The sequence below is a fragment of the Ranitomeya variabilis genome, chromosome 2, assembly GCF_051348905.1.
Source record: "Ranitomeya variabilis isolate aRanVar5 chromosome 2, aRanVar5.hap1, whole genome shotgun sequence".
Classification (NCBI taxonomy): Eukaryota; Metazoa; Chordata; class Amphibia; order Anura; family Dendrobatidae; genus Ranitomeya; species Ranitomeya variabilis.
The window spans coordinates 990,735,137-990,757,667 of record NC_135233.1 but is presented as its reverse complement, the minus strand read 5'-3'; the positions used below and the strand labels follow the sequence as shown (position 1 = coordinate 990,757,667).

At 43.2% G+C, this 22,531-nt stretch overlaps 1 protein-coding gene across 1 annotated transcript in view; it reads left to right on the top strand.

The window, feature by feature from the left end:
• Nucleotides 1-22,531, top strand: part of KLHL30 (kelch like family member 30) — a 78,709-nt gene that overhangs the window by 50,426 nt on the left and 5,752 nt on the right. The window contains exons 4-7 of the mRNA XM_077291037.1: nt 544-630; nt 2,479-2,634; nt 2,731-2,919; nt 13,912-14,057. Coding sequence (XP_077147152.1) covers nt 544-630; nt 2,479-2,634; nt 2,731-2,919; nt 13,912-14,057 — 578 coding nt within the window. The remainder of the gene's footprint in view (nt 1-543; nt 631-2,478; nt 2,635-2,730; nt 2,920-13,911; nt 14,058-22,531) is intronic.

Below are 22,531 nucleotides of genomic sequence, written 5' to 3'. Positions count from 1 at the left end.
TGACAGGTCACTGAACCTTCAGTGACTTGTCTCCTACTTTAAATACAGTACCTGCTCAGTTAATATTGTGGTCTTAAAAAAAATATTTCTCCAATGATGATGATGGGGCCAAAGCATTAAAAAAAGACCAGCCCACAGGCCTGCCCCAAAGCACAAACAAATCATTAACTCAAAACTTCAAACACAAACTAAACAAGAACCACAAGATGGATTTCTTCAACCCAGGTATCATTTTAATCCGTGTAGCAGCGCCAACATTACAATGCGTGTTGTTTTCTCAGCAAAATCCTGATGACAGGTTATCTTTTTAATTCTGACTGCTGTAAGCCACAGTACAGCTGCAGTACAGCACAATGCTATATGAACCTATACGCAAAAATGATTTCTAGGCTGTATATTTGTAGAAAGAAATTCTAATATAATATTGCATACACCATAGGTTTGCCCTAGTGAGTAACAGATCTAAAAAGTAAAAGGACATTAAAGAGGTGGGAAATGTTATTTACGGTAATAAATTCTGACATAGTCTTACATTCTTTGCAGAAATGTGGATGTCACTCCCGGATTTCCCAGATTATAATAAATGGGGATTCTCGGTCACTTCACTGAATAACGATGTGTACGTCACTGGTGAGTAGAACCAATGGCAGCGATCAATACAATGCAGTCACCAATAGTACTTTATTAACTGCTGGTACAGTATATCCTTAACTACTTCACTTACTGTGATGGGAATTCACATTTTACAGATATGTCTATATTGTTGTACTGTAATATGTCTATGTGCAGAATATCCAAATATATTATTAAGATGTCAATATACTGTATATATATATATATATATATATATATATATATATACACAGTTGTGTAAAAAGTGGTGCTTTCCTGATTTCCTACTCCTTTGCAGGTTTATCACACTTAAATGTTTCAGATCACCAAACAAATTTAAATATCAGACAAACATAACACAAGTAAACACAAAATGCCGTTTTTAAATGAAGGTCTTTATTATTAAGGGAAAAGCAAATCCAAACCTACAGGGCCAATATGCATTAAAATGATGGCCGCTAAGGGGCCTTATTCTCTCATTGCTGTTTTAAAATGGCAATTGGGAATAAGACTGTAGTGCTCCCCAGAGTCAGAACATCTCTGAGGTCTTGGCTACCAGGTGTAGCTGAGACCCTGGAGATGGTGTTCATTAGGTGATGAGGTGCATTGCTTTGGCGCCAGACATAATATTTAACTTGTTGGCCAAAAAGTTAATTTCTCCATACATTTGGGGAGTGTCCCACATGTCTTTTGGCAAATTCAAAATGAGCCTTACAATTTTTGCGTGTAAGTAAAGGCTTGTTTTTCTGCCCACTCTTCCATAAAGGGTACCTCTAAGGAGTGTATGGCTTATTCTGGTCACATGGACAGATATTCCAGTCTCTGCTTACCTTTGGTTTCTGTGCTGCCTCTTTGATTAATGCTCTCCTTGCCTGGGCTGGGAGTTTTGGTGGGTGACCCTCTCTTGGCAGGTTTGTTGTGGCGCCATGTTCTTTCCATTTAATGATAATGGATTTGATGAAGCTCTAAGGGGGATCATCAGAGATTGGGATAGTTTTTTTTATAACCCAACCCTGACTTTAGTGGTGCCTCTTGCTTAATGGTGTTGTAACCATTCAGAAAATGCATGTATGTACTGACAGACTACTGTATATGACACTTAGATTGCACACAGGTGGACTACCTTTCACTAAGAATGTGACTTATGAAGGTAATAGTTTTCACCAGAAATTTTTAGGGGCTTCGTCGCAAAAGGGGTGAATACACATGCACATGCTAAGGTTTAGATTTATTCCACAAACTTAATTTATGCCTATATTTTTCTCACTTCACTTCACTTCACCAACATAGACTATGCAGCGTTGATGCATCACACGCAAATTGGATTGCAAAAATATTAAAATACAGGTTTTAATCTAATAAATAGGTAAAAAGCCAAGGGAGGTGAATACTTTTGCAAGGCAGTGTATAAATTCAATTGGGATGTGATATATATACTGCATATATATATATATATATATATATATATATATATATATATATATATATATATATATATATATATATACTGCATAAGACTGCATGTAGACTGGCCAACTGTGGCCTTTTATTTTACCACTGATTGACTTTAGGAACACAGACCACACTTCTAAGTGTACAGAACAATTATTAAAACAATCATTTGTGCACACCGAATATCATCATTTTCTACAGCCCATCTCCTGTTTACACAAGATAATGCCCAGTTGTCTGCCATGAATGATTTAATCATCACCATTCAAGCATTTTGCTAGTTTGTGTGGTGATCGGTTTAGACAGGTTGATAATCGGAATATAAGTAATCCTAGAAACACTCATTCACGATTATCTGTCTAAATGGACCCATACAATGTAGTATCATTTTCTTTTGATTTCCTCTTCTCCTAGGTGGCTCTCGTGGTTCTCGAGATGATTCTTGGTCCACACGTCAAGGGTGGCGCTTTGTACTGACTGAAGGGATATGGAAACCATTATCACCTATGAATAATCCACGAACAAATCATGCCAGTGCTTCTCTGAATGGGGAAATATATGTCATTGGAGGTTGGCTATTGCAATAAATATGACATATTCATTGTTGGGAGAAGAGTTAAAACCTAACTAACAACCAATGACATTTAAGTCTTCTTCTTTTAATAGGAACCTTACAGGTGGCAGTAGAAGTAGAGTGTTATGACCCTTACAGTGGAAAATGGTCGTCGGTGAGCCCTGCGCAGAAATATGTCAGCAATTTTACTGCGGTTGGATGTGGTGGAAAGCTCTATGTGGTTGGATCCTGTGCCATTAAGTACAATGCACTGACGCTTCAATGCTACAATCCATCTACAGGTACCAGGCTAGGAGAGCTACTTTTTCTAGTTGTTCTTTAGATGGTATAATATGTGATAGAAATGGCCAGCACAACAATGTACTTGGTAAGGGGCCATTCCAAAGAGGGTGTCCAGTCGTAGTTGGCAAGAAACCTACACAGAATTACCCCTTGTAGAAGAAGTGCCTTGCAAACAAGAGGACGGGGAGTAGGCCCAAGGGTTATGATAAGAGAGTGGAGGTAGGAAAACACCAGGCTCATCTGTCCTTGGTGGCACAACACAACACCATAAAGCGGGCTCATTTTGATCATTAATATGGAGACCAGCCCGTGGCGTATCTAGAGTCCCATTGGTCCTGGGGAAAAATTTGGACCCAGGCCCCCACATCCATGTTGGTCAGATGTAAGAGCATTTGTAGCATTCTAGATCCTACAAAGACACACATGTAATAGTGTCCCCATTCCTGTAATAATGGCCCCGTACAGACCCCTTCCTGTAATAATGTCCCCAAGCCTGTCTATGCTGTCCTCATACACGTTAGCAGGGTGTGCGATGAGACATGTAGCTAAACCCCGTCTTCTTTAAGAAAAAGAGGCTGTAAAATTGTAACCTTCTTTTATTGATTGCAGATGTGACAGGAAAGGGTGAAACTATAGGATGCAATAACAGGAGCATTTCAGAATATATAACTGCACAGAGCATGAAACACAAATAGTACGCAATACACAGGTAACATGAGGTAATATACAAACTGATGATTACCTACTTAGTACAGCAAACGTATTGATAAACACAGGATTATAACACATAGATAGTGCTTACCAACTATGCTTAGAGCAGGCTGTTTAAGGAGCATGAAGAACATGAATGGTGTAGTTTCTCCTAAGACGCATGGAGGAAAAATGGCTGCTGTTCCCTTCCCAGTGTCATAATAAGACCACAATGCAACAGGAAGAATCCCACAATGCCCTAGGAACTTCCCACAAGACATTGCAAATTAAACTAGAATCTATGCATTAAACGGCCAGCAGGTGGTGCGGTTACCTTACAATATGAAATATAGGAAGGATTAAGGCTACTTTCACACTTCCGTCTTTAGAGCTCCGTCGCAATTTGTCGTTTTGGGAAAAAAACGGATCCTGCAAATGTGCTTGCAGGATGCGTTTTTTCTCCCATAGGCTTGTATTAGTGACAGATCGCAACAGATTGCCACATGTCGCATTCGTCGTGCGACGGATGCATCGTGTTTTGGCGGACCGTCGGCACAAAAAAGTTCCATGTAACTTTTTTTGTGTGTCGCGTCCGAAACACCGCCCCCTCTTCCCCGGACTGCAGAATGGGTAGCGGATACGTTGAAAAATTGCATCCGCTGCCCACGTCTTGCAGTTATTTCACAACGTCCGTCGGTACGTCGGCCCGACGCATTGCGACGGGCCCGTACCGACGGAGATGTGAAAGTGGCCTAATACACACAAAAAATACAATGTCTGTAATAACGGAGACATAAAAAAATGAAAAAACTTTTTAGACAGCAATTATATGGCTGGACAGAACACTGTCCCCTTCCTGTAGGAATTTCCACCATCCTGGGCCACTTTCTGTAATGTTCTCCATCATGGCCCCTTTCTGTAATAATATGTCCAGTCCTGGCCTCTTTCTGCTATAATGTCCCCCGTCTGTAATAATGTCTCTCCTACTGTCTCCTGTCCTGGGCCTTTTCCTGTTAAAATGTACCCCATCCTGAGCCCCTTTCAATAATAATGTTGGAAACTTGGGCCGAAAGGTGGCAGATGCGGTTTAACAATCATAAATGTAAGGTTATACACATGGGAAGAAGGAATCAATATTACCATTACACACTGAACGAGAAACCACTGGGTAAATCTGACATGGAGAAGGACTTGAGGATCCTAGTTAATGATAAACATACCTGGAGCAGCCAATACCAGGCAGCGGCTGCCAAGGCAAACATGATCATGGGATGCATTAAAAGAGGTCTGGATACACATTATGAGAGCATTATACTGCCTCTGTACAAATCTATGGTTAGACCGTACATAGAGTACTGTGTACAGTTTTGGGCACCGGTGCTCAGGAAGGATATAATGGAAATAGAGCGAGTACAAAGGAAAGCAACAAAATTAATAAAGGGATTAATTTAGTCTAGAAAAAAGATGACTGAGGGGCGATCTAATAACCATGTATAAGTATATAAGGGGACAATACAAATATCTCTCCAAGGATCTGTTTATAGCAAGGAAGGTGACAGTCTTTACTGTTGGGGCAGTGAGAATCTGGAATTCCTTGCCTGAGGAGGTGGTGATGGCGAACTCAGTCGAGGGGTTCAAGAGAGGCCTGGATGTCTTCCTGGAGTGTAACTGTAATAATTATAGGGGATAACTCAGGAGACTCTTTGCGTGGAACAAGACAACTACAGGACACAGTTTTATAAGTGGTAAAGTCTATATTATCACACAGTGATTCAAACAGGTGCAGAGAGAAACTCAAGTCCACAACACTTGGTGTAAATATTAAACGCAGCATAGCAGTCTATAGGAAACTTCAGAGGAAAATGCAATCAAGCAGAAAGTCTATGAAGCACAGTTATTCTTGAGGATACTTGACACGAATAAATCCTTGTCTTAGTCCAAACACAGATAGATAAGCTCATAAGGCCGTTCAAATAATATCTTAGCTCAACCAGGGAGGCCTGGTTAATAGTCTCAGGTTTTTGCAGAGCAGCAACAGCTTACATGTCCAGCAAATGCAGATGGAAGTAAACACGAGCAGCAGATGAAGGAGGATTACTGGAAACTGGTGTATGCAGCAGGAACTCAGAGCAGAGTAGCAGGATCACCACACAGGTTCACAGGAGCAGGTATATTGCCAGGGAGTAATCAGAGGTCAGGAGCTGGATGCAAGGCAGAATACTCTAGCACAGACTGAAGGCTGGGATGGAGTTTGAAAGCAGGAAGACACAGTGCACATTGGACCAAAGACGCCATCTTGGAAAAGGGCAGTAATGCACAAAAGGTAAAAAATGTTCAGAGTCCTGACATTACTCCCTCCTTAGAAGCGGCCTCAGGACGATCCTGGACCTGGTTTCTCAGGTACGTAGATACGTCGATCTCTGATCCACATGACACCCTTAAAGACAAGATTAATATCCACAGGTGGGTTGGAAAGAAATACATCACCATCATAAGCCTCCCTGCACTCCTTCCACAAGTCCTGATCGTGGATAACTCTGATGAAATTGGCATCAGATAGAATGGTCTTGGACGGGGCTCCAGGTACGGAATCCGCAGCATGGATTCGGGATAAAGCATCAGCCTTCCCATTACGAGAACCTGGACGGTACGAGATAACAAAGTTAAATTGATTTAAAAATAAGTTCCAACGAGCCTGATGAGGAGAAAGACATCTAGCGGATCTAAGGAACTCTAAATTGCGATGGTCAGTTAGCACTATGATCTGTTGTGCAGCTCCTTGCAGATGATGCCTCCATTCATTGAAAGCCGCAATAATAGCCAGCAATTCCTTGTCTCCCACGTCGTAATTCTTCTCTGCTGAGGTTAATCTACGGGAAAAGAAAGCACAAGGATGTAGCAGACCCTTCTCTCCAGTTCTTTGGGAGAAAATAGCCCCCAAAGCATTATCAGAAGCGTCCACCTCCACAATGAAAGAAAGTGTTGGATCTGGGTGTATCAACAGTGGTGCTGAGGTGAAACAGATCTTAAGCCGATCAAAAGCTTCTTGAGCCTGTGATGACCACTTAAAGGGCTTTCCTTCTTTGTCAAGGAAGTAATGGGACGGACAATATCAGAAAAATTTCGAATGAAGCGTCTGTAGAAAATTGCAAAACCAATAAAACGTTGGACCTCCTTAACGTTCTTGGGTACCAGCCAGTCAAGGATAGCCTGAATCTTACCGGATTCCATGTTCAGCCCCTGGGGAGAGATGATGTAACCTAAGAACTGTATCTCAGAACGATGGAACTCGCATTTCTCCGGCTTAATATACAGATGGTTCTCTTTCAGACGTCTTAAAACAGTTTTGACATGTTCTTCATGTTCCTGTAGAGAGTCAGAAAAGATTAGTATATCGTCCAAAGAGATCACCACAAACTGGTCCAACAAATCTCTGAAAATGTCATTAGCAAGGTGCAGGGGCGTTACAAAGCCTGAAGGGCATCACAAGATATTCAAAGTGTCCATACCGGCATCTGAATGCTGTCTTCCACTCATCCCCTGGACGAATACGCACCAAATTATAAGCCCCACGAAGATCCAGTTTAGAGAACACCTTAGCATGGTGGACTCTTTCCAGTAATTCGGGAATCAGAGGCAAAGGGTAACGGTTTTGTATGGTTACCTTATTAAGTTCCCGATAGTCAACACAGGGTCTCAGGGTCCCATCCTTCTTTTTTACAAAAAATATAGGTGCCCCTGCTGGTGAGGAAGAAGGACGTATGAAGCCTTTGGCCAGTTTTTCATCAATATACTCCTTTAAGGCTTGAAGCTCAGGTGCCGCCAAAGGGTATACGTTACCAAAAGGAATAGCTGCCCCAGGAAGCAGCTCAATGGGACAGTCATAATGCCTGTGTGGAGGAAGCTGATCTGCATTCTTCTTGTCACAGATGTCAGAGAACTCTTTATATGCTGAAGGTAAAGTAAATACCTGTACATGTGGTTCCGTAGCCGTGGACTCAGGGACAGCTTCTGTTAATGCTGAGTTGCTCCTTGTTGGAAAGATAATCTCCTTGGTCTCCCAGTGGATAATTGGGTTCTGAGAACGCAACCAAGGAATGCCTAAAATCACAGGAAAATGAGGAGAAGAAATTAGCAAGAAAGAAAGTTGCTCCTGATGATTAGGCTCCAACAAAATTTCAAGGGGTACGGTCTCCTGATCCACAGGTCCAGAGATTAAAGGTGACCCATCCACTGTTTCCATGGTAATTGGAGAGGCTCTTTGCTGAATTTCAATACCATGTTCCTTGGCAAATGCGATATCCATGAAATTGCCACCTGCACCAGAGTCAATCATAGCTGCACTGGAAATCCACTGTCCTGAACACAGGATCTTAATAGGGAGAGAACAGTGAGAGTTCTTTTCCTTCAGCTCCTTGGGGGGTGAAGTCATAGAAAGTGAATGGAATACAGCGTTTAAAGGCAGGCTACATTCAGAGATGTCAGATTCATCATCACTGTTGTCATATTCTCCTACCACTGCTAGCACCTTGTTAAGCCGCTTGGGACACTTGGGACAGTTGATTAAAAAGTGGTCAGACTGACCGCAGTAGAAACATAGACTTTCACAAAGGCGATGCTCCCGGCGCTCATTATTCTCACGCCTCTGAACGGAATCAATTTGCATGGGCACCTCCTCCACCTCCCGAGAGGTTTTACCTGCAGGCTCTTTGGAAGGAAGGGAAAAGTTAGAAATACGGTTATATGCAGCAAATTTCTCCTGCCTACGCTCAGTAAGGCGAATGTCTATGCGAACACAATGCTGTATAAATGTCTCTAGCTCTTGTGGTGACTCAGAGCGAGCTAGTTCATCTTTTACAATACTAGACAGACCCCTTTTAAAAATAGGCAATTGTGCATAACTTATTGAAAATAATAAATCTGCGCAAAACAGAAGTGAAAGAACCCAGAAATATATTTTATTAGGGATGATAAAAATGAAATTATTGCAATTAGTCCGTAAATATAGAATAATAATTCTCCTAATTGAGAATTATACAAAGAGAGTGTAAGTAGCTGTGCAAAAATTGCTGATGATATTAAATGACAGCCCGACAAATAGTAACCACCTATTAGTTGTCAAGTCCACAGGGGTGCCTACAAACAGACACCATGGGATATCATATGCACATAAATTAGATGAATAGCATCAAGCAAAATACAATATGGGTGACCACTTATATAAGCGTTATATATTAGAGAGATCTCTCATAGAAAAGCCTCAGAAAACAGCGAAAAAAGCAGCACAAGTGGGATCTGTGAAAAAGACAAAGTGCACTATATGAACACACTCCGGCCGTTTGCAGTACTTCAATAGAACAGGTAATGCGGCGTGTTACAGTGAGATTAACCGGGTCGGAAATCCGCTGTACACGCCACCTGTTGCCTTAGTTGGAGCTCATGTGATGCCGCTGTCCGTTCCTCAAACAGCCTTCGGTGAAGAAAAGTCCTGGATCCTGAGATGTTGGTTAAGTCACGGCCTCTGACAGGGTGCACTGCTTCCTCGCGTTATGCGGTGCTTGGAGCAGGACCTGCCGTGACGTCACAAGTCATGTGAAGGCTTGGGATGATTAGAAGCTGAACGTTCAGAGAGTACGGGTCGCCACTTGTACCACAATCCTACGCGTTTCGGAAAGAACGCTAGCCTTCATCAGGGATGGTCCTTGGTGGCTCATAGATCATTTTATAGAGGAACAGGAGGTCAGCTGATCTTATAAAAACCCAAAGAGTTCTATCTCGCTGTTTAGTCCCTTTGGAATAAGGGTGGCTAAAATTAAAATCCACTTGCTTTCTGCTCTGGACATAGTGGCAATAAAGTTTCCCTTCCTCCAGGGTACGGGTATTTTTTCCAACCCTATTATTTCCATGGCATTAAGGTCACTATTGTGTTTTTGCACAAAATGTTTAGACAGGGGGTGGCCCATACATTTTTGTTTAATGTTTCGCATATGTTCAATAATCCTCACTTTAAGTGGGCGTTTGGTTTGGCCAACATATAATTTGTGGCATGGGCATTTTATGACATATATCACCCCTTCAGTGGTGCAGGAAATAAATTGCTGAATGTTATATTTCTTGCCGTGATTAACAACTGCAGTTTGCTTTTTGCTTTGTGTTTTCCTACACATATTGCATTTTTGACAGGGAAAAAAGCCTTTAGTGACTGTAGCGAAACAATTTTTTGTGTCACGGGCATAATGGTGCTGTATTGTAGGTGCAATAAGATTGCCGAGATTACGGGCTTTCTTGTATATAAAACGTGGATGGGTAGGAATATGATTACCCAAAACCTTATCGTCTCTCAGAATACCCCAATGCTTGTTCACTATTTTTTTTAAAAATGGAAGAGTTTGAATTATATTGTGTTATAATAGGAACAAATTCTGTTTTTTCAAAGTCTTTTTTGAGGGGTTTATTTTTGAGTAAGTCATGACGGGCTAGGCTAGAGACTTGATTTTTTGAAAATTCCAATTTTTTCGGATCATAACCTTTTTCTAAGAATTTGGTAGTCAATTGATCTGCTTCTTTTTCATACTGTTGTAAATTGGAACAATTGTGATGTAATCTCATGTACTGGCTTTTTGGTACATTTAATAGCCATGTGGGTAAATGACAACTATTGATGTTAATAAAACTATTTACATCGGTAGGTTTATTAAAAGCACAAGTTTGTATACGTGAATCCTCAATAAAAAAATTTAGATCTAAAAAATTAATATTTTGAGTGCTAGTGGTGGTGTTAAAATTTAGAAAAAAAATAATTTTTCTTAATATCATTTAAAAATAGCTCGAGGGATAAGGGTCCCCCCGCCCAAATAAATACAATATCATCTATATAGCAACGCCATAGGACCAGGTTCACGCAAAATATACCGCCAGGGTGGATATATTCCTCTTCCCACCTACCCACATACAAATTAGCGTAACTGGGCGCGAACCTGGTCCCCATCGCTGTTCCCCATTGCTGGGTGTAGTAGTGCTCCTGATAATTAAAATAATTATGTGTTAAAATAAATAACATGCATTCTTTGAGAAATTTGATTTGTTCCTGAGGTATATGAGCAAACTTCTCTAAGAAATATGACGCTGACTCACAGCCTTTTTGATTTTCAATGACTGTATATAAGGATGTAATATCCAATGTACCCATTATATAGTGGTCTTTCCACTCAATTTCATTAAGTATATTGAGTATATGAGTGCTATCTTTAAGATGGGATGGAAGAAAAGTCACCAGTTCTTGTAGATGTTGATCTACAAAACGCGACAAATTTGCTGTAAGGCATTGTATGCCTGATATAATGGGACTCCCAGGTGGATTTATGGAATTTTTGTGGATTTTCAATAAATAATAAAATGTGGCTATCCTGGGAAACGGATTATCTATGAAATCAAATTCATTTTGAGCATAACTGTCCCAATTGGTATCTACCGCTAATCTCCTGAATTCAGTGGCATATTCAATAACAGAACGTTTAGCCTGGCGTAAAGACAACAAAGCAGATTCAGCGGTTGCACGGCGTTTAGGGTCATCAAACATTAATGCCATAGCGGCCAAGAAATCATCCAAGTTATTTAACCGTGGGTCACAAGACTCAATCATCGGATTCGCCCAGGAGAGCGCTCGTGAGGTCAGTAGCCTTATTACACACAATACTTTGGATCGATCAGTAGGAAAACGGTCAGCATGCACATCAAAATATAGCATACATTGATTCACAAAGCCACGAAATTTGTCGCGATCACCATTAAATCTGAATGGGGGCAACCTAGGTGGGCTAGCCGGTGGCGGTTGCCCAGAGGGTAAAGTCGCTTGTGGAGCTATTTGCATGCTTATGTCCTGAAAAGCCCATCCATACTGGGACTCTATGCCAGCAAGTTTGTTTTGCTGGGCTGCCATGCGGTTGCTTAAGTCCTGCAAAGTTTGTCCAAACACTTCTTGATTGTGTTCAAAGCTTCCAAACTTCTTTTGCAGACCTTCCACATCTTTCTGCAGTGATCTAATTATGGAAAACACCTGCTCTAATCTGATTTCTGCAGGCATTGTTCCAGCAGTCTCCTTTTTTTTTTTTTTTTAGGGCTAAAGTATCCTGTAATAATTATAGGGGATAACTCAGGAGACTCTTTGCGTGGAACAAGACAACTACAGGACACAGTTTTATAAGTGGTAAAGTCTATATTATCACACGGTGATTCAAACAGGTGCAGAGAGAAACTCAAGTCCACAACACTTGGTGTAAATCTTAAACGTAGCTTAGCAGTCTATAGGAAACTTCAGAGGAAAATGCAATCAAGCAGAAAGTCTATGAAGCACAGTTATTCTTGAGGATGTTTGACACGAATAAATCCTTGTCTTAGTCCAAACACAGATAAGCTTATAAGGCAGTTCAAATAATATCTTAGCTCAACCAGAGAGGCCTGGTTAATAGTCTCAGGTTTTTGCAGAGCAGCAACAGCTTACATGTCCAGCAAATGCAGATGGAAGTAAACACGAGCAGCAGATGAATGAGGATTACTGGAAACTGGTGTATGCAGCAGGAACTCAGAGCAGAGTAGCAGGATCACCACACAGGTTCACAGGAGCAGGTATATAGCCAGGGAGTAATCAGAGGTCAGGAGCTGGAAGGCAGAATACTCTAGCACAGACTGAAGGCTGGGGTGGAGTTTTATAGCAGGAAGACACAGTGCACATGAGACCAAAGACGCCATCTTGGAAAAGGGCAGTAATGCACAAAAGGTAAAAAATGTTCAGAGTCCTGACAGTAACATTATTGTATCTTACAGTTATTAGGTTCTTTAGAAGGATGTAGATCTGAGGATTAATTCTGAGGGAATATAGGCTGAACTGGATGGACAAATGTATTTTTTTCGGCCTTGCTAACTATGTTACTATGTCCCCTCATCCTGGTCTCCTTCCTGGTATAATGTGCCCTGTCCCTTAATGGGCCCATTATTGTAATAATGTCTCCCATCCTGGCCCTTTCCTGTAACAATGTCCCCCTTCCTGCTATAATGACCCCCAATCTATAATAATGTCCACCATCCTGGGTTCCTTTCTGGTATAATAACCCCCATTTTGGTATAATGACAGCCATCCTGGGCTCCATTCATTCTTAATATAGTTAACCCCATCCTGGACCCCATTCTTTTATAATGACCACCATCCTGGGCATCTTCCTAGTATAATAACCACCATCCTGAACCCTATCAGGGTATAATGACCCCCTAGGGTATAATGACCCCCATCCTGGGACCTTCCTTGTATAATGTCCCCCATCTTAGGCCCTTTGCTGGTATAATGACATCCATTCTGCGCCCCTTCTTGGTATAATGACCCCCATCCTGGACTCTTTCTTGGTATAAGGACCTCCATTCTGGTATAATAAACCCTATCCTTGGTCCCTTCCTTGTATAATGTCCCCTATCCGGGCCCCTTCCTGGTATCATGACCCCCATCCTGGACACCATTCAGGTATAATGACTTCATCTTGGGACCCTTCCTTGTAGAATGTCCCTCATCCTGGGCCCCTTTTTGTTATAATGACCCCAATTCTGGACACCATGCTTGTATACTGTCCCTCATTCTGGACCCCTTCCTAGTTTTATGACCCACATCCTAGACCGCATTCTATAATGACAGCCACCTTGGGTCCTTTCATGTATAATGACTCCCATCCCAGGCCTTTTCCTGATCTAATGACTCCCATCTTGGATCCCATTCCGGTATAATGACCTCCATCCTGGGCCCCTTCCTGATATAATTTCCATTCTGTTTCTAAAACATAACAAATAAACAATTCTTCTTACCTTCCTCTGCCCCCACGACGTGCAGCGTCCTCTCCTGTAGCTGACAGCTTACTTCAGTGTGCTGACAGGGGTAGCGCATGACGTCAGTGCCCTGCGGCGCTCATGACTGACAAGCCAACGTCAGCTGCCAGCCTCTGATTGGCCGACAAGGTGTATTGGGACTTTAGGGAGCCAGGTGGTCCTTGCACTGCAATACAATTCATCTGAATGTAGGAGCTGAATTAGGGTCTTGTGTCTGTGGGCCTCCTTCCCACACGAGCACAGTCACGGTTGCAGTCTCTGCGACCGTGATCGTTATTATGTGCCATGATGTCGACTGTCTCTTCTATATACGCCACTACATTTAGGCTAATATACAAAACTTGCTGTATTTTAATTCATTTTATCAAAAAACGATTATGTCTACATTATACATACTGTATGTATGTAATGATTACTCTTGTTGTGACCCACAGATGGCTGGTGTGTCATTGCGTCCCCATTCATCCCAAAGTACCTGTCCTCTCCTTGCTGTTGTGCCCTGGATGGAGCCGTGTATCTTACTGCTGATAACACCAAAAAAGTTTATATGTATCTTCCAGAGATTAATCTGTGGAAAAAGGTGAGTATGGTCATGAAAATAATTATTTTGATTTTATTGAATCAACTTGATTAAAGAAGATCCATTACCAAGATTCACAATGAAAACTGTACACATAGATCTCTCAGAACTGATGACGCTAGTGTACTTACTTTGAAAATACATGTCAAAATGGCTGTATGAAACTTTTCCCTGCCTGACAATAAATCAAGCATTTTATGAATGCAGCTAACATACAAAATGCTCATTATTTTAAGACATGTTTAAGGATATACCACTAGAATCCTGTAGAAAACTTATACCCTCTGGTAATAAAGTGTACAGGAATAAATATAAACCATTATGGATAAATTAGACAGTGCAAAGTTAAAGACAAAAATAAAGGGCATTCAAAATCTTGAAGGCCGAAAATACAGAAGTAGCATTTCAGGATACAACTAGTTTAACACAAGAAGAAGTACGCCTGCGTCTGAGCAAATTAAACATTGTTATATCTCCCAGGCCAGATGGCATTCATCAAGGGATATTGAGGGAATTGAGCTCAGTAATTGGCAGACCGCTGTATCTCATCTTAGACTCTCTTGTAATGGGGTTGGTGCCATAGGATTGGACTATGGCTGACATGGTGCCAATATTTAAGAAAGGTAAGAAGTAGTAATGAGCGAGCACAAAAAACCTTGTGCTCTCAGTACTCGAATCGTGCAGGTCGGACGCTGGAGGGGCTCTACTCGAGTAATGAATATAATGGAATTCAATGGGAAACTCTAGCATTTTTCAGGAAACCCTAATAGGAGGCCTGGGCAGGCAGCAAAGTCACTGAAATGGATGGTATCAGCGCTCACATGGAATGGGAATAGCATGGGGAAGATGCCTGGATACATCTCTGACTACCAGGTTGCTGCTTGGAAGAATTTTGTCATAGTATTACTCCACTTTTATGGATTGACAATAAAACATACAAAATCGAAGATAAAATGGATTTTAAAGGAAAAAATATTAGGAAACATTTTTTTGCAGTATAATGACTTGTATACAAGGCAAAATGAAAAAGAAAAAAAAAACCTCCTTCTCCACCGCCTATGATTACAGTAGATGACATAGTAGATGGGGAAATAGAAGTACACCCACCGGTAGTCACCTGTAAATGTAATTTTAACATTTTACTACTTTATCTCGGCATGTGGTGTGTGTGTGACATGGTCAGACTCATCCTGTTTAATTTATGAAGGCGGGACTCTGAAACTCACAAAACCTATGTGGACAATGCAAGAACTGTTAAAAAATTAGAAGGAAGGGGGACTCCTATATACCCTGTATTAGACATAAAGGAGGGCCTCATACACATTCCTTGAATTATAAAGTCTATGTACTAATTGTAAGATTGTCAAAAATTAGAAGAAGAGACTGCACTACACCCTGCAAGACAGATATCGGAGGTCCACCAAAAACTTTTTTCCCCATTTTTAAGGAGTGGGACTCCTAGACTAGTAAAGCCTATGCACTAAGTGCAAGAGTTGAAAACTATTTACCCCTGTGGGGTATATATGTGTAAGAGAATTATGGAGGTAGGCCACATACATATTCTGTAAAAATTATGAAGGAGGGCATCATAGATACCTTGGAAATATTAAGAGTGAAGGCCATCTGATGATCCAGGGTCCTACTCAGTCTTGGTTTCCACAAGTTTCACACATTGTGCCCTCAGGGAAATGTAGCGTCCCTGCCACAAGCACTTGTCCATGTGTCGGTTGTTAAGTGGACCTTATCCGTACCTGCATTTGTCAGGGCACAAGTCATATTATTGGACACGTGTGGGTGTAAGGTGGTGACGGCACACCAGGAAAAATAGTGGCGGCTGAGGACGAAGTGCCAAGAGACAGCTGCCACCATGAGGTTGCAGAAAGCCTCAGTGTCCACAAGCCTAAAGGGCAACATTTCCAGGGCAAGCAGTCTGGAAATGTGCCCGTTTAGTGTATCGGTCTGTTGGAGGGTGGCTGGGTATTTCCATTTGCGTTCCAAGGCCTAGGGTACGAACAGCTGAATGCTGTGCTGCGACAAAGAATTGGACGTGGTTGCTGATGGTGCTTGTAATGTGCAACAACAGGTGCAGGATGGGAGACATCCGCACCTGAGTCCGGGATAGGGGATTAGCAAGCACGTAGCACTGGGTAAGAGGCAGTGATGTCACCAGTAGACACTGATTGTGGGCTCAGGCGTTTGGCCCACCTAGTCAGGTGCTTTGATGACATGTGCCTGAGCATGCTAGTGGTAGTAAGGCTGTTAGCGGTCAGGCCCCTGCTGATCTTGGTACAGAATAGGTTGCAAAATGACTGTTCTTTTTTTGTCTGCATTTTCTTTAAAAAAGTGCCAGACTTGAGAACATCTAACCCTTGGCCTGGGAACTTGCCGCTTGTATGGTGCTCTGGGGACCAGTTGCCCGCCTTCTTCATCTGGCCACCCAACTGCCTCTTCCTGCTTGTTGCAGTGCTACTGTTCCTTCCACCTCTGTGTTGCTGTCCTCGCTCTGCATGGCATCTTCCAAGATTGGGTCAGTGACTTCATCGTTTACCCCCTCATCTTACACTTCCGCTCTTTAGTCCTCCTGACTTGTTAACTTAGCAACATCATTTGTTGGTAACTGTGTCTCATCATCATCTATCTCATGAGACACTAATTGACGTTCCCCACCATCATCTTCTTCTGACTGTGGCTGCTCAAATATTTGGGCATCACTACACATGATCTCCTCATGCCCCTCTTGTCCTCGGAGTGTCCGAGGGTGGGATCATTTGTCTCCTGGGACTCGCCATGGTGGAAGGAAGGAGACTGAAGGTGAGGATTATGTGGCCCAGACTCTTGACTAGTGAGACTGGACCATGTGGAAGACAGGGTGGTGCTGGAAATACTGTAAGCAATATCTGCCATCCAGCCAGCCAACTGTTCACACAGTTCTGGCTGCAAGAGTGGTGTCCCGTGCCCCCATGCAAAGTGGTACAGGAATCTAGGTCTCATGGATGTGCGTGTTTGTTGTACTTCCACAGCAGGTACAGGTTCACCTGACCCACGGTCTCAGCATCTGTGTGCACAATCAGCAGCACGTCCACTCACGCACACCTTGCGCATTTTAAATTAGGTATATAAGGTATGCCTACAAACTTTGCAGTAATGGGGAAAAGAAAATATGTAGCCTTGAAAAGGACTTTTCATGTAATGGTGCAGCAGAGATATACAAGTACTGCAATAGCAATATTAAACCCTGCCTGTATGCCTCTCATCCAAAACTATTCCTCCTCCACCAGCTGCTATCACTACAATGAATGCAGGTAACAGTGGTTTTACAAGAGAAAGGACAGTTTGCAGCCCTGAAAAGGATTTTTCTTTTAATGGTGCAGCAGTGGAATAAAAGTAGTGGAACAGCAATATTAAACATTACCTATATGCCTGCTCTAAAATAGGCTCTCCCTCCTATAACAACTCTCCCTGAACTTCTTCTAGAGGACAGTAGGGCGAGCATCGCGTCACCGGGTCTTATATAAGACCCTATGATGCTATGCGGCCGGCCAATCACAGTAATGCCAGTAGCCAAAGCTATGGCATTACCGTGTGTGGCAGGCAATCCCCACATTTTTATTGTCTGTCTAACAGGCGCAAAACATGCGGGGTGGGGACTCAAACTTGGTGCTCGATAATCGATCAACTAATGAGCTAACCCGAGCACCCTGATGCTTCATCGAGTATCGAGCAGTGGGAGCATGCTTACTCATCACTAGTAAGAAGGTGGATCCAGGCAACTACCGTCCGGTAACTCTGACACCAGTAGTATGCAAAGTTTTTGAGGAAATTATAAGAGATGACCTGTAGAACAATATAATAATTCACATGCAGCATGGATTCATGATGGGTCATGTCTAACCAACATGTCGGGTTTCTACAAGGAGTTAAATGCAAATCTGGATGTTGGAAATGTGGCTGATGTGATTTATCTGAACTTTGCAACGGCATTTGATACTGTGCCAGGGGAAACTATATGCAGGTGAGTAAAGGCCCCGTCTCACATAGCGAGATCGCTAGCGAGATCGCTGCTGAGTCACAAGTTTTGTGACGCAACAGCGACCTCCATAGCGATCTCGCTATGTGTGACACGTACCAGCGATCAGGCCCCTTGCTGTGAGATCGCTGGTCGTGTCGGAATGGCCTGGACCTTTTTTTGGTCGTTGAGGCCCCGCTGACATCGCTGAATCGGTGTGTGTGACACCGATCCAGCGATGTCTTCACTGGTAACCAGGGTAAACATCGGGTTACTAAGCGCAGGGCCGCGCTTAGTAACCCGATGTTTACCCTGGTTACCAGCGTAAATGTAAAAAAAAAAAAACAGTACATACTCGCCTTCTGATGTCCGTCAGGTCCCTTGCCGTCTGCTTCCTGCTCTGACTGAGATCCGGCCGTACAGTGAGAAGTGAGAGCACAGCAGTGACGTCACCGCTGCGCTCTGCTCTCGCTGTACGGCGGCACTCAGTCAGAGCAGGAAGCAGACGGCAAGGGACCTGGACACCGAAAGGCGAGTATGTAGTGTTTGTTTTTTTTGGTAACCAGGGTAAACATCGGGTTACTAAGCGCGGCCCTGCGCTTAGTAACCCGATATTTACCCTGGTTACCCGGGTGCTGCAGGGGGACTTCGGCATCGTTGAAGACAGTTTCAACGATGCCGAAGTCGTTCCCCTGATCGTTGGTCGCTGGAGAGAGCTGTCTGTGTGACAGCTCCCCAGCGACCACACAACGACTTACCAACGATCACGGCCAGGTCGTATCGCTGGTCGTGATCGTTGGTAAATCGCTTAGTGAGACGGGGCCTTAAGAAAGTGACCAAAAGACCGTAAACAAAGCGTCGTCGTAAATCGTACATTCTCTAAATGGGATATAGTCAGTAGTGGGGACTGCAGGAATCTGTAATGGGAGCAGTGGGGACTGCAGGGATCTGTGCTAGAACCGATTCTTTTTAATCTCTTTATTAATGACCTTTTGGATAGGATTAAGGGTATGTGTCCACGTTCAGGATTGCATCAGGATTTGGTCAGGATTTTTCATCAGTATTTGTAAGCCAAAACCAGGAGTGGAACAATTAGAGGAAAAGTATAATAGAAACATATGCTCCACTTCTGCATTTATCACCCACTCCTGGTTTTGGCTTACAAATACTGATGTAAAATACTGACCAAATCCTGATGCAATCCTGAACGTGGACACATACCCGAAGGGTGAGTGTCCACGGTAAGTAAACGCTGCGTGATTGACGCTGCAGCGTCAAACACGCAGCGTCCAGATGTTCCAGCATAGTGGAGGGGATTTGTTGAAATCCCGTGTCCACTATGCGTGGAAACCCGCACGCGGCGGCCCTGCGACTCCGGACATGCTGCGCGTCTTTTCAGATCGCAGCATGTCCGTACACCTTGCGGGGACGCAGCGTCCCCGCAAGGCATATCACAGGGCCCTATGGCGAGGGGTGCGATGATCCCGGATGTGTACTGTACACATCCGGCACCATCGCGTCCCAGAAAGGGGGCGGGGCTTAGCGCCGAGCGGCTTCGCCGCTGCGGTGATACCGCCGGCCATCCTGAGCGTGGACACGCACCCTAAGAGTAAAGTGTCAGTCTTTGCTGACCACACCAAACTATGTAGGATATTAAAAACTGACTTTGAGATTACAAAATTACAAAATGATCTGGATGAATGGGCAAACACTTGGCAAATGAGGATAAATGTAGAGTAATGCACCTGGGACGAAGTAATCCTATTGCTGCATATACATTAAAAGGGAGTATACTCGGGACTACAGAACAGGAGAAGGACTTGGGTATTCTGGTTACAAGTAAGCTGAGCAGATTTTAGGATGTATAAAAAAAGATAAAATCCCGCAATTCCAAAGTATTGTTGCCCCTTTATAAATCACTGGTGAGGCCACATCTAGAATATGGGATCCATTTTTGAGCTCCACATTTTACAAAGGATATTCAGAAGTTAGAGTCAGTTCAAAGGCGGCAACTAGATTGTTGCAAGGGATGGCAGACCTCTAATATGATGAGAGGTTGGAAAAGTTGGGATTGTTTAGCTTAGAAAAAAAGACGCCTCAGAGGGGATCTCATTTATATGTATAAATATATGTGTCATCTGTACAAAGGACTGAAACATGACTTATTCCTTAGGCTACTTTCACACTGGCGTCGTACGACGCACGTCGCAATGCTTCGTTTTGGAGAAAAAACGCATCCTGCAAAATTGCTTGCAGGATGCGTTTTTTCTCCATAGACTAACAATAGCGACGCATTGCGACGCATTGCCACACGTCGCAACCGTCGTGCGACGGTTGCGTCGTGTTGCGTAGGACCGTCGGCACAAAAAAACATTGCATGTAACGTTTTTTGGTGCATCGTGTCCAGCATTTCCGACCGCGCATGTGCGGCCGGAACTTCGCCCCCTCCTCCCCGGAGCTCACAATGGGGCAGCGGATGCGTGGAAAAACTGCATCCGCTGCCCCCGTTGTGCGGCGCTTTCACAGTATGCGTCGGTACGTCGCCACGTCGCATTGCGACGTGCGTCTTACGACGCTAGTGTGAAAGTAGCCTTACAAAGATCACACTAAGGACCAGAGGGCATTCATTACTGGTAGAAGAAAGGCGATTCCGACCACAAGAGGTAGTAATGGTAGACAGTACAACAGCTTTAAAAAAAGGGGCTGGACGATCTCCTCAGTACACATAACATTGTGTGTTATAATTAATCTATATATATAATCGTCTAAGGGGCACTTCCGTCTGTTTGTCAGTCAGTCTGTCTGTCTGTCACGGAAATCCCGCGTCCGCTACGTCATCATCTCGCGAGACTGCATTGCATTCTTGGGATCGGAGCGCTGCAAGGAGCATCGCTAAATGCCTCGCCTGGATCGGGGGGCCGCCGGAAGGTGAGTATATAACTTTTTAAATTTAATTCTTTTTATTAACAGGAATATGGTGCCCACATTGCTATATACTACGTGGGCTGTGTTATATACTACATCTCTGTGCTATATACTACGTGGGCTGTGCTATATACTACATCGCTGTGCTATATACTACGTAGGCTGTGTTATATACTGCGTGAGCTGTGTTATATACTGCGTCTCTGTGCTATATACTACGTGGGCTGTGCAATATATTACGTGGCTGGGCAATATACTATGTGGCTGTGTTATATACTGCGTGAGCTGTGCTATATACTACATCGCTGTGCTATATACTACTTGGGCTGTTATATACTGCGTGAGCTGTGCTATATACTACGTGGGCTGTGCTATATAGTACGTGGGCTGTTATATACTGAGTGGGCTGTGCTATATACTAGGTGGGCTGTGCTATAAACTACGTGACTGTGTTATATGCTACGTGGGCTGTGCTATATGCCACGTGGGCTGTGTTATATGCTACGTGGCCTGTGTTATATGCTACGTGGCCTGTTATATGCTATGTGGCCTGTGCTATATACTACGTGGCCTGTGCTATATGCTACATGGCTGTACTATATGCTATGGTGGGCTGTGTTATATGCTACGTGGGCTGTGTTATTTGCTACTTGGCTGTGGTATATTTCTCTGCTGTATCTGTGCATCATGAATCATGGTATGTGTTAAAGAGGGGGGCCCACTGAGACTCTTTCGCCCGGGCCCTCAAAAACCTGGAGCTGGCCCTGGCTTCACTGATTGTTCGCGGCCGGCCGGGCGTGACCAATCAGCGACAGGCGCAGTCTGGCCGCGAATTGGCGCGGAATTTGAACCACGCTTCGCTAATTGGTCGCGCCCGGCCTGCCGAATCCTGTGTATAAGTTTCATTATTTTGAAAACTTCATAAACTACATACATATTCTAGAATACCCGATGCTCTAGAATCGGGCCACCATCTAGTTTACTATAATTGGTATAGTTATAAAATATAAAAATGTATAATTGTTGAAGAAAGGTTGAACTTGATGGACCTAGGTCTTTTTTCAACCTTTGTAACTATAATATCACCATTTTACATTGATTTTCATAGTTCGTACACCAGCCTCATCAGATCTAAGAGATATTTTTAAAGGGATTTTCCAAAAATCACAAATTAAACTCTCTCTATAGAATAGCCCCAACTTGAATATAGAGGTGGTGCACATGCTCAGCCTCTGCTCCATTCATATCAATAGTACTGTTGGTAATAGCAGATTGCTGTACTTGGCTTTTTCCAGCATTGTCCTAAAGACTTTGACATTTCCATTGTCCTAAAGACAATGAAGGAGTGTGGTTTGAACATGCACACTTGTGTTCCATTCAAGATGGAGGGCTGCAAAACCTCGTTCTCAGGGTCACTGGTGCTCTCAGAGGTCAGACATCCAGCAATCAGCAAGCAATGCCTTTTCCCACGTACAGAGCATAATTTGCTACTACTACTTTAGTGATGAATGCAGTTTATATTGTGAAATTTGTAATTTCAACA